This window comes from Vipera ursinii (assembly GCF_947247035.1).
Source record: "Vipera ursinii genome assembly, chromosome: 2".
Classification (NCBI taxonomy): domain Eukaryota; kingdom Metazoa; phylum Chordata; class Lepidosauria; order Squamata; family Viperidae; genus Vipera; species Vipera ursinii.
In genome coordinates, this window is record NC_139513.1 from 135,456,987 (window position 1) to 135,469,239 (window position 12,253).

Consider the following 12,253-nt stretch of genomic DNA (forward strand, 5'->3'; position numbering starts at 1 on the left):
CTGATTGATAGTCATCCTTTTTATTGGCATTGAATACTTAAGGCAACTCACAACATGCAAAATATAGATGCAAAATCAAAAATTAAATGCAGTGATAAACTAGTGACAATTAACCATAAAACTAGTTTAGTTTAGTCACGTTTAGAGACTTAGAGAAGGATGAGGGGTGACATGATAGCAGTGTTCCAATATCTCAGGGGCTGCCACAAAGAAGAAGGAGTCAAGCTATTCTCCAAAGCGCCTGAAGGCAGGACAAGAAGCAACGGATGGAAACTAGTCAAGGAGAGAAGCAACCTAGAACTAAGGAGAAACTTCCTGACAATCAGAAGAATTAACCAGTGGAACAACCTGCCTCCAGAAGCGGTGAATGCTCCAACTCTGGAAGGTTTTAAGAAGAGACTGGAGAGCCATTTGTCTGAAATGGTATATGGCTTCCTGCCTGAGCAGGGGGTTGGACTAGATGACCTTCAAGGTCCCTTCCAACTTTATTATTGTTGTCGTTGTTGCTACTACCTCAATTGAAGAAATAGAAAAGTGGGTGGGGTCAAATGCAACTCTATGAAGAAGGCATTCTATAGTTTGAGAGCCATGTAGAAGAAGACCTTTTCTGATACGTCCAATAGACAGGCCCCAATTAGAAGGCTCTTCTTAACATCTGCATGCCTTTATGTATTTATTTAATATATCCCATCTTTACTTTTTACAACTCAAGGCAATGTACATAATGCTCCCTTTTCCTGTTTCCCCCCCACAACAATCCTCTGAGGTGAGTTGGGCTGAGAGAGACTGACTGGTTCATAATCACCCAGCTGGCATCTTTGTCTGAGGGAGTTTCCCACTTTCTCATCCAGCACCTTAACCTCTACATCAGATTGTCTCAATATCACAAGAGTTGGACTTTCAGATAGGTAGGTCCTAACCCCAGGTAAGGTTTACAAAAGTAAATGCTAGCAACTCAGAATGTATCACTGGCTCTTAACCATCTGTGTTCTTTCCATTAAATCTCTTTGCTCCAAGTGGGACCTGCCCAGCCAATATGTGATTAGCCCAAGAAGGCATGCTGTCAAGTCCTCCCCACACCTCTGCCCCAAGGAAGTAAAGAAGCTTGGAGGATGTCTTGACGGTGTTGGTGCCTCACTGAAGAGTAGTGGGTCTGTAGGTCTGGATGGCCTTTAGCCTGTTCTGTTTTTTAAAATTAGCAAACCTCATGCTTTTCTGCAGGGTTTTCAGAGGGCTGAACACCATATACAGTATAAGGCAGCCAGCATTTTAGTGGAAAGTTTTTGGCCCTGCCAATACATACAGTATTGTGGACTGGTTTTGATAATTTTATTGTTTTAGAAGTGTAAGGTACCTAGAATTAATTGTGTGGGAGACACATTTTCACTCTTTATTTTGGTTCAGTTATTTATGACTTAATTCCTTTTGATAGTTTACAACTTGGTTTAATATCTCTACATTTAAACCAGAATCTTGTTGATGGTCTCTATCCAGTGTGGCTTTAGCCAGTTTTATTTTCTAGCACCTCCAACCATTCTTAGCATAGTTAATTTTTTCTAAGGAATTTGAATCAATTGTATGATCAAAATAATAGGGGCTGAGCTTGGTAAACTTAGTTTCCAATGGTATTTATTTCTTGATGCTCTTTACTCCCTCTTCTTCTTCTTCTTCTTCTCTCTCTCTCTCTCCTTTGCTGTCTAAGCTCTGCTCAGTAGCAATCTCCACATCCATAATTTGAAGGAATTGTTTTTATCCAGTTTTCACAACTAGGTAGTTACAGAAAAAACAATAGCATTTATTATTTTGCACTTGGTATTAAGACTGATATTCTTGTGTTTCCAGATCTCCATGCTGGTTACCGCAGTGCGCTCAAGTGACACAATATTCTGAAAAAAAATCATACAAATCACTGTAAATAAATACATGAAGTCTTTTTTTTTAATGTGGATCCCCAGCAGTGCAGAAGGGATAATATCTTCACTGTTGCATTTTACACTGAATGGCACTTCTGAATACCTCTCAAGATTATACTCACATAACAGCATCTGACAATAGTCAAGGCAATCATGACTATTTTCCCCCCAACAAAGATACCTTTTATGTTTGAAAAACATATTGCTACTTTTTCTTATCTCGGTGAATGCAGGAAGAAATGTTCTCCACACATAGCAGCCCTACCTCCACGTTTTCTGTGCACCCAATTAGTAAGCATGTCCCAACTCACTGACCACCTCAATTTTTCATGTTATTTGGCAAAATTCCCTGTTCTGTGATTTGGGCATATGCGTCTTATTCATTTTCTGTTTAAGCTAAGCACAATCCAATTCCTGTAGGGTTTGCCACCTATCTCTTTATCATCTCCCCTGCTCTCTGCTGGATCCTTACCAGCATATGAGAAGGATTTATACTGACGTCAGCACGCAAGCAGAACTGCATTTTTTCCCATGTTAGGAGTATCATCCCTCATTCAGCCACCACTCGATAATAAGAAAACAACTTTAGAATTGGGAGAGCAAAATAAACCTTAAAGTTATTAGATGCAATGCAAAGCTAACATTTTGGGTCATTAATCAGAAAAAGGTTACCAGGCTGTACTTTTGTTGTTCATTATTCAGGGTTTATACAACACCTAAACATTATGTAGTGTAGGAACACTGGTGTGATTATTTAGGATTATCAAATGAACTCAAGGGATTGAGTTTCTGAAATGTACAATTCATATTTTTAAAAAATCAAACAACATTTTCATTTTAATAAGGATATTTATTTTTGGTCCTTTACTGTATTATAATACATTATTGATGCCTAAAGTATATATTTGTTATAATAAGTAACTGGCTTATTAGAAAAAGGGTTAAGTAGGGGAGGAGATCACCTGCCATCTGGAACATCTTGCCTGCCTCCTGATATGAGATTGGCCCCAACCCTCCTATCCTTTCGTAAGGGCCTAAAGTTTAAGGTTTAAGGTTTAAGGTTTTAAGGTTTTATTTAATTTGTATACCGCCCTTCTCCCTAGGGACTCAGGGCGGTTCACAGGGCATATATAAATTACGATACAAAAGTTAAAATAAAATTAAACCAATGCCCAAATAAAAAAACAATAATACAATAATAAAAACAACAATTTTAAAAGCCCATATTCCCCCATCAGGCCAGACCAGCTAATTCGAATAAGTGGGTCTTCAGGCCACGACGGAAGGTTCGGAGGTCTGATGTCATCCGGAGCTCCACCGGCAGTTGATTCCATAGTGCCGGAGCGCCCACAGAGAAGGCCCTCCCCCTGGGGGCCACCAGTCGGCATTCCCTTACCGGAGGCACCCTGAGGAGGCCCTCTCTGTGGGAACGCACAGGGCGGAGGGGAGTTGACGCCGGCAGCAGGTGGTCCCTGAGGTAACCCGGACCCATGCCATGTAAGGACTTAAAGATCATAACCAAGACCTTGAACCTCACCCGGAAGACAACTGGTAACCAATGCAGCTCGCGGAGCAAAGGTGTAACATGGGAGTACCGGGAAACTCCCAAGACAACTCTCGCGGCCGCATTCTGTACCAGTTGGAGCCTCCGAGTGGTCTTCAAGGGAAGCCCCATGTAGAGAGCATTACAGTAGTCAAGGCGAGAGGTCACGAGCGCATGAGTGACCGTGCACAGGGCATCCTGTGCAAGCTTGACAGCACCTGGAGTCAAGCTTGATTTGAGGGAGCTTTTGCATTTCAAACTATATTTACTAAATGGTAATGCTAGGAAAAATAATCCTGTTTTATGCCTGTTTAAAACTAAACTTGGAAGATACATCTTGACCAGTTGCCACTATGAAGGAAAAAAAAAGGCTGCTATGTATGGGCAAAATTTTCCCAATTTATAACTGCAACGCAGAAAAGCAAATATTCCATTTGATCCAATCATTGGCGTTTTCTTGTAGTCTCGCAATCCTGCGTGTTGGGAAATGGGTATTTTATGGCTGGCCATACTCCACCATTCTTGTCCCGTTGGGAAGACACAACTTCTTGGGGCACTATTCTCCAAGTTTTAAATATACGAATGAGAAAAATGAGAAGTTTGAGACCTCTCTTTTGCAGTATTCAGTACAAAAATGTTTGTTTGTTGAATTTATTTGCCACCCAACTTGTTTCAAATGACTCTGGGTTGCTTACAGCATATAATATATCTCTTTCTTTAGCCATATATACAAATTTATATCATCCACTAATTATTGTTCATTAGGGGAAATTAACAGAGTGGATTGTATTTGTGATTCAAGTTCTTTTTCTCTTGCAGCAAACTTCCAAGCTGGGCAAGAGCTGTTGTCCCCAAAATATTTTATGTCACAGAGAAGGCATGGAATTACTACCCATATACAATTACAGGTATGTTTTAAGGGGTTGTGATGGTAAAGAAAGTCGATGTTTTAATGATTTCAGTTGTTACATGGTTCGGCTTTTCTATCTTGGATTAAAACTGTTATTACCATTTGATATTTTACAGAGTAAATGCTCCATCCAATGTATATTTATCTTTAGTGGGTATATATATATTGTTTGTTTGGGTTTATAATTGCAAGCAGTTAAGTCAGAGGGAAATGATTGGAGGTTGGTGTTAAGCTAAATAATCACCGTGACGTTTTATAATGGCAGTGACAGTTGATATAAAACACTGCTGAATTAATTAATCTCCATAGTGAAATGGGAAATCATGGATTCTTATTTAGACCAATTAATGTAATGGAACTTCAGTTGAAGTTTTCCCTCGGAATTCCTTTGTTCAAGAACGACCATAGCAAGGATAGTACAGATAGTCCTCCTCGACTTACAATCACAACTGAGCCCAAAATTTCTGTTGCTAAGTGAAACATTTGTTAAGTGAATTTTTTCCCCATTTTATGTCCGTTCTTGCCACAGATGTTAAGGGAATCACTGCAGTTGTTAACAACACGGTTGTTAAGTGAATCTGGCTTCCCCATTGCTTGTAAGAAGATCACAAAAGGTGATTACATGACACCAGGACACTGCAAGTGTTATAAATATGAATCAGTTGCCAAGCATCCATGATCACATGACCATGGGGATGCTACAGCGGCCATAAGTGTGAAAAATGGTCATAACTCACTTTTTTCAGTGCCATTGTAACTTTGAACAGTCACTAAATGAACTGTTATAAGGCGAGGACTACCTGTAGTAAGTCAGTTGAATCCTGACTGACTCCAGCTGGTTTCTGAAGATTGAATTTCTAATGTCTGATTTGCATCACTTGATTATTTTCCGTGTCCTGTGCAAATATAAAAAGATACGAAAATGTAAAAGAGGGGCATTTTTTTTAGAGTGGAAGTTTTGGATTATGGATGTGAACAGAATCCTATTCTATTTTCCTCACCAAAAGTACCTGCTTTCCTTTCAGTTCTTAATTTCTCCCCCTCCTCCCAGTATTAGAAAATTGCATTTGGGCCCATCATTGGACAACTTCCTGGGTAGCTGAATTTTGGGCTTCACTCCTGTTTTGCCTCAAGAAACTGTAGCAGGGAGCAGTGGGCCCTTTAAATAGCAAATAGGCAGCCTCCTGTGCCCAATAATGAAGCACCTGATCCCTGAGGCCCCCATAAAAACAAAGAAGATTTGAGATTTTTGGAGATGGCTAGACCAGGGCTTTTCAACCTTTTCACCCGTTGTACCACTTTTAGGATTTGGCAACATCCGAGTACCACCAGTCACCTAGCAAGGTGTCAAAAACTTGATGACAAAAAAAAAAGGAAAAAAGTGATGAAGTACAGATAGTCCTCGACTTACAACAGTTTGCTTAGTGACTGTTCGAAGTTACAATGGCACTGGAAAAAGCGCCCCCCAAACCACAGCCAAGCAAGACACCTGCCTGCCCGCCCGCCCAGCGGCGCTCTTCCTCCTGTCCAAGGTTTTCATTGTTGTGAGCATTTCTGTTGAGGATTGGTAGTGGGGTGGGGTATTTGGTTTTTGTTCCCTCCATCTGCTGGGTGGCTGCAGCAGGTTTTGGTCACTTCACATGACCCTGGGACACTGTGACTGTCATAACTACGAATCAGTTGCCAAGCATGTGAATGTAAATCACAAGACCCTGGAGATGCTGCAACATTCCAGCTGATTGTCGCTTCTTCTGGGCTCAGAAGCGCCAGGATCAGTGCCGAGCTCCAGCTGGAGCCGGCACTGATCCTGGTGCTTCTGCTGAGCCCTGACAGCCCTGCAGCTCCAGCCATCTCTCGCTCACGCTTGTGCAGTGCTGCCACTGGTTCAGCTCATTCCCCTCCCCTGCTTCCACTTTTCTAGGATGGTCATGTACCACCTGCTAGGTGGCAATGTACCACAGGTGGTACCCGTACCACTGGTTGAAAAGCCCTGGGCTAGATAAGGAGGGATTACCTTAGGCAAGGCTGAATAGTTTTATTATAACCTACACGTGGTCTTTGACTTAAAAGCATCCTTTTAGTGACTGTTCAAAGTTACGGTGGCACTCAGGAAAGTGGCCTACAATCATTCCTCACACTTACAACCATTACAGCATCCCCACAATTATGTGATCAAAATTTCAACGCTTGGCAACCAGCATGTATTTATGACAATTGCAGCATCCTGGAGCCATGTGATCGCCATTTGTGACCTTCCCGACTGGCTTGTGAGAAGTAATTAATGGGAGAAGCCAAATTTGCTTTTTTATTTTTATTTTTATTTTTTTTTTATTGAAAAGTTTTAAAATACAATTTTCCTTTGAAAAACCCCCCTTCCCCCTCCCTCCTCCCCTCCCTACCTCCCCCCTATCTCCCCCCCTCCCCCTCTCCCTCCTCCCTCCCCTGCCTCCCACCCCTCTACTTCCCCTCCTCCCCCCCTCCCCCCCCCCGACTTCCCAGAGCAAAATACAAGGTATATATCTAAAAAGCAATCATAAACAATCATATACTAACAATTATAAACTCTAAAATCCATCACTCTCTAGCTTATATAGAGTAAACCAATCCTTAACAATACTAAATATGTATAAAGAACTAAAATAAAAGAAAACTAGCATCATTCCCATCTATGTTCTTCCACAATTCACTATTACCTAGACATATTCTCACACATCACAAGCACCTATCCCTATTAACCTCTCTAGCCAAAATAGGCTATAATAGATAGTTCTTACACAAATTAACCCACATTAACCCACAAAACTTTCTTCCTCTTCCTCTGTAGTAAATTGTCCATTAATTCCAAATTGAACATTCTGTTACCATACATATCATCCCAAAACTCTTAAAAACACAACTACCACTTGACTATAAGTATATTGTGGAAGTTCCATAGATTTCTACTGGTCTTATTTTTTAATCTTTTTTGAGCGTTTTAAGGCAGCACGCGTCACCCTCTGTTCTCTAGGATCATCCAAAAGAGTTGCAGCTTGATCTCCTCCTGTACCCTTCTCGTCTATCTGTCCATCTTCATCCTCTTGATGTTCTCCTTCTCCAGATCCCTCTGCAGCTTCCAGAAGTGTTGATGGGGTTGCTTTTAAAACATTGTTGTAAAAATCATGCGCTTGCTTCACAGTACCCAAACAGTACCTTTTGCCATCATACATGAAGCTCAACCCAGCTGGGATCTCCCATCTGAACCTTATATCTCTTTGCTTGAGCTCTTGCACAAGAAATATAAAGTCCTTCCTTCTCTTTAAAATCTTTGGAGGAATTTCTTTTAGAACCAAAACTTCTTGACCAGCAATCACAACTTTAGTATCATAGGCAGCTTGTATAACTTCATCTCTAATTTCCCTTTTTACAAAATAAACCACCACATCTCTAGGCAACTTTCTCTGCTTAGCAATCCACGAATTCACACGAAACACTTTGTCCATGCCTTGTTTTATTTCAGATGCTGGATGGTTCAATACCCCCTCAAAAGCCTCAGAAACCAGCTGCTTTAAATCTTCCTTAATATTCTCTTTTAGGCCTCTAATTCTAACAGCAAACTGCATCTGGTAAAATTGAGCCAAACTCTGTTCGCTATCCATTTTGTCTTTTAAATCTTCAATTTCCAATACTTTTGCTTCTAATATAGCATTCTTTTGAGTCAAGTCTTCCACTTGATCATCCAGCACCTCCACACATTTAGCTACTTTATGCACTGAGGACAAAATGTCTACCTTCATCTCTCTAAGTTTCTGCTCCATCCTTTCTTCCATTCTCTGCTCCAATTTCTCCAATTTCTCCTCCATCTGTGCAAATTTAACACCCATTGACTCCAAAATTAACTGGGTATGTTTTTCAAGATCCTTCGATGTCAATACATCAGGAGAATGCAACGCCTGCAGTAATGATTGTTGTTGCACCGGAGAATTTCCAGCACTCCGAAAAGTTCTAGGGGGAGGTTTAGCCGCCATCTTTTACTTACAATTATGACGCACTTTCACTTTAAGTTTTAAGCATAGTCCATCAAGCTTGAGAGTAAAATAAAATAATCCTCTTCATCTCTCCACCTTTTCCTCTTGTACCGCTCTGCCTGCTCCTTTAAATCATAGTCCTTTCTTCAGGCAGGGATGGTTCGCAGACGCCTGGCTCTGCTCCAGGAAGTTCGGAGCAGAGACGACGGCCAGCTGGGAGCAACCCAGGCTTCGGGGGAGTTCGATCCTTCAGCCGCCCAAGCTCAAAGCTCAGGCGGCCTCGGAGAACTCTACCCCTACCTGGGGCCTCACCCCCTCCTCTTCTCCCGAGGAGGGGGCTTCAATTTCGTCCGAACAGCTGATCGGCGCTGTTTCGGGCGAAAAAACAAACAGCTGAGCCGCGGGCAGCCAGGGGAGGCTGTCTTCGGCGCCGCGCCGCCAGCGGAAGTCCGCCAAATTTGCTTAATGATCACATGAGTCACAAAACTGTAGTGATTTGCTTAATGACCATGGCAAAAAAAGGTTAAATTGGGCATGATTCACTTAATAACCGCCTTGCTTAGCAAATGAAATTCTGGTGACAGTTGTGGTCATAACTCGAGGATTACCTGAGTTTATTTGTATTTATCTCTCTCTCTCTCTCTTTTTACTGTGTATTCAGTGTGAGGAATCTTATCTTCCCTCACTTGTAATAAAATTACTTCTTTTCTTTAAAAAAAAATTCTGGAGTTGACAGGCTGCCTTCGAGCTCACCCCTCAGCTGCAGATTCCCTAAATTTTGTTTGATTTCTCTCTTTGGAGTTTAGGCAAACCCAGGTTGGGGTGAGGATTTCCCATTTTGATCATGTGACCATGTGAATGCTACAACATTTGTCATTGTAAGGAGTGGTCATAAATCACATTTTTCCCAGTACCATTGTGACTTTGAACAGAAACTAAGCTGTAAATCAAGGATTTACAGTTAGTTGAAGAAGGCTGGCTTATTCTCAAACACATTTCACAGCCTTTAAAAGTGCCACACAAAACTGCTATTTTTACAACAGAAATTCATAGGTAGTCCTCTGGACATTTTTGCTATTTTATACATTGCTCATTTCCCCTTAATTTTTATAAATTAAAGTTTTATAAGTTACAGATTAGAAAACCTCCTAATCCCCATAAAAATAATGAATCCCCCATATTTTCATTTCTTGGTCTAATCTTTGCTAGATATGTATTACCCAATTCTTTTCACTTAAGTGCTGTGCTACATAAAATTATGAAGTAGGTTTGATGATATATTCACCTGGTTGCTGTAGCTGATTTCTCTCATAGTTAACCTAATAGTTGTATTGCACCAGGGATATTATTTAGTAGGGGTGACAAGAATTAGGCACTACTTTGTTAGGTTCATCCAAGGACAAGTTGCCATTCTTCATAATTAGAACTTTTACTAACTGGAGAGGCAAGCTGAACACGAATTAGTCATACAGCTACAAATTATTGTTTGTGGTACCGGGGCTGAGTTTGGTCTCCTTGCATGCCTATCTGAAAATTGCTTTACATGTCTAGGGCATATCCACTGTTTTTGTGGGAGAAAAAAAAACCTGTTCTCACTTCTGCCATCTGAGGTAAAATGTCAAGGGCATATTTCTCCTAGCACCGCAGAGTTTTTTTTGGCACCAGAAGAGAGCAAACATGCTCTAACTTTGAGCTAATAGGGAATTGGAGAATTGTGCTCCCTGAGGGAAAGCCAGAGTTGTGAGATGTGTACATTCCCGAAAAGCCACAATGAAGCCCTGACTACTCTCTGGGGACAGAAATGATCTCCTTGGGTTCCGTTGTTCCCACTGACTACTCCCTTTAGATTGTTGTGTGGAACTATCCTTGGGGTCCGTCTGATAAGAATTTCCAACTGCACCAGCACCATCTCCACGAGTCCCTTCACTGGAAAAAGGGAAGGTAATCTAGTGGTAGAGCACACACTCACTTCTCCAGTTTATAAATTAAAAATGGAGAAGGTATCATGGAAGTCTTTTGCCTCAGAGTGGACCCTTGGAGAGCAGTTGTCAATCAGAGGAAAAAATACTGCAGAGGGAACAATATAATAATAATAATCTTTGGACATATGAATTTCAAGGGACTTTTGCTAAGTCCCATGAATTTAGTTTTCTTATGTGGTGCCATTTTAGTGTTCATGTCCAGTTCCTCACCCCAACCTGTCATATCTACTTTCCTAAAAGAAGACAACTGTTCTCACAGATGAAACAGGATTAACAAAAATATAACCTTCTTTTAAGTATTTCACAGTTGTTTGAGGCAAACTTGCTATGTTCTCCATGCTTATTTTTGATAGGAACCTTAATCTTGCCCTCCAAAGTGAGTGCAATAAAAAAAATCAATTGGTAGAACATTTTGGAGCAATATTTTTAAATTCAGTTTTCTCCATTGTATTTGTTGTGGGAGACTGCAGGATTAAGATTTCTTTTATATATACACATGCACAGATTTTTATGCTTCGATGTTATATGGTTAGTATATTGATATAATCCATAAAATTCCATCACAAAGAGGTATACACATATTTGTAGACAAATATCATTATTGTCAACAATTTAATTCACACAAAACTAAATAATTTATTGGGCAAAAAGTGTAATAATTTAAATTAAATTAATTAATTTGACATGGAGAGGGGTTTTTAATCCTCTAAGGATTATGCCTGACTCACATTTGCCATTATTAAGATAGCATTTGACACAAATTCACAATGTTTTGAAACTCCAGCTGTTGACTCTAGCTTGAATTGTTATGCAGTTTGCTAATTGGAACCCTGGGAATATTCTTGATATATTAATTCACCAATTGATTTTCCAGTAAAATTTTGAATAACTTATATGCATTTAAGATTAAATAAAAAACCTAATTTGTTTGGTGTATATGTGTATACATATATACCAGGGGTCCCCATCCCCCAGTCCATGGACCAGTACCAGGCCATGGCATACAAGCAACCGGGCTGCAGAAACAACCAAAGTCCCATCCGCAAGATGCAGGCAACACACAAAACCATGCACTCTCCGGTCTCTCCATGGAATCAGTCCCTGGTGCCCAAAAGTTTGGGTACCTCTGATATATACAATACATACATACAATTCTGTAATTTTAACATATTATTAAGAGTAGGGGAGCTGAAAAGCAAAATTATGCAAGAATGACACCCATCAAATTCAGTTCACAACTTCCAACAATTTCTCTGCCCATTCATTATTGAACAATTACAAATAGTGCCCCTTTGAATTTTGTTCCAGCCCATATGATTCTTAGGGTTTTGTATCATGCATCAAAATTAGCAATGCATTTTGCATTTTAATTAAAGTAATGTGAACAATGAAATAATTTTATGCCATTATTTTTCTTTTTCTTTTATTCCTATCGGCCAAATGTGGATCAGAATACACGGTAAGTTCTGATTCTTCTTTGTCATGTTAAATAGTATTTAAAAGCTATGATTAGAACAAAACAATAGATTCTTGGCTTTTTAAAAGAATAAAGATACTGATATTCAACAGCAGATTTCTCCTTTTATCTAGCTGAAAAAGAATAGTGCTTCTAATATTATCAAATGTCATTGATGTAAAAAATGTAATAATTTCAAAGCTTGATATATTTTGTTACCCAGTAGCTGTAATAATAATAATAAAAAAACCTTTCTCTCTTTATATAAAAAAGAGACATACAGGCTTTAATATGCTAGTTATTGCTAGTAATAGAGACAGTTTTTCATTTTATCTTTCATTAACTTATAAAACAACCATCTGTCTTGATACAGTACCTGGAAAATGCTGCAATCTCCAGACAGAATTAAACAATTCTGGGCTCAGTGCCCAGAAAACGTAAGAAC

The 12,253-nt window shown here is 39.9% G+C and overlaps 1 protein-coding gene across 2 annotated transcripts in view; it reads left to right on the top strand.

Moving 5' to 3' along the window:
* Positions 1–12,253, top strand: part of PITPNC1 (phosphatidylinositol transfer protein cytoplasmic 1) — a 186,977-nt gene that overhangs the window by 109,157 nt on the left and 65,567 nt on the right. For both annotated transcript variants that reach the window (XM_083355468.1, XM_083355469.1), the window contains exons 3-4: positions 4,276–4,364; positions 11,804–11,811. In XM_083355468.1, coding sequence (XP_083211594.1) covers positions 4,276–4,364; positions 11,804–11,811 — 97 coding nt within the window. The remainder of the gene's footprint in view (positions 1–4,275; positions 4,365–11,803; positions 11,812–12,253) is intronic.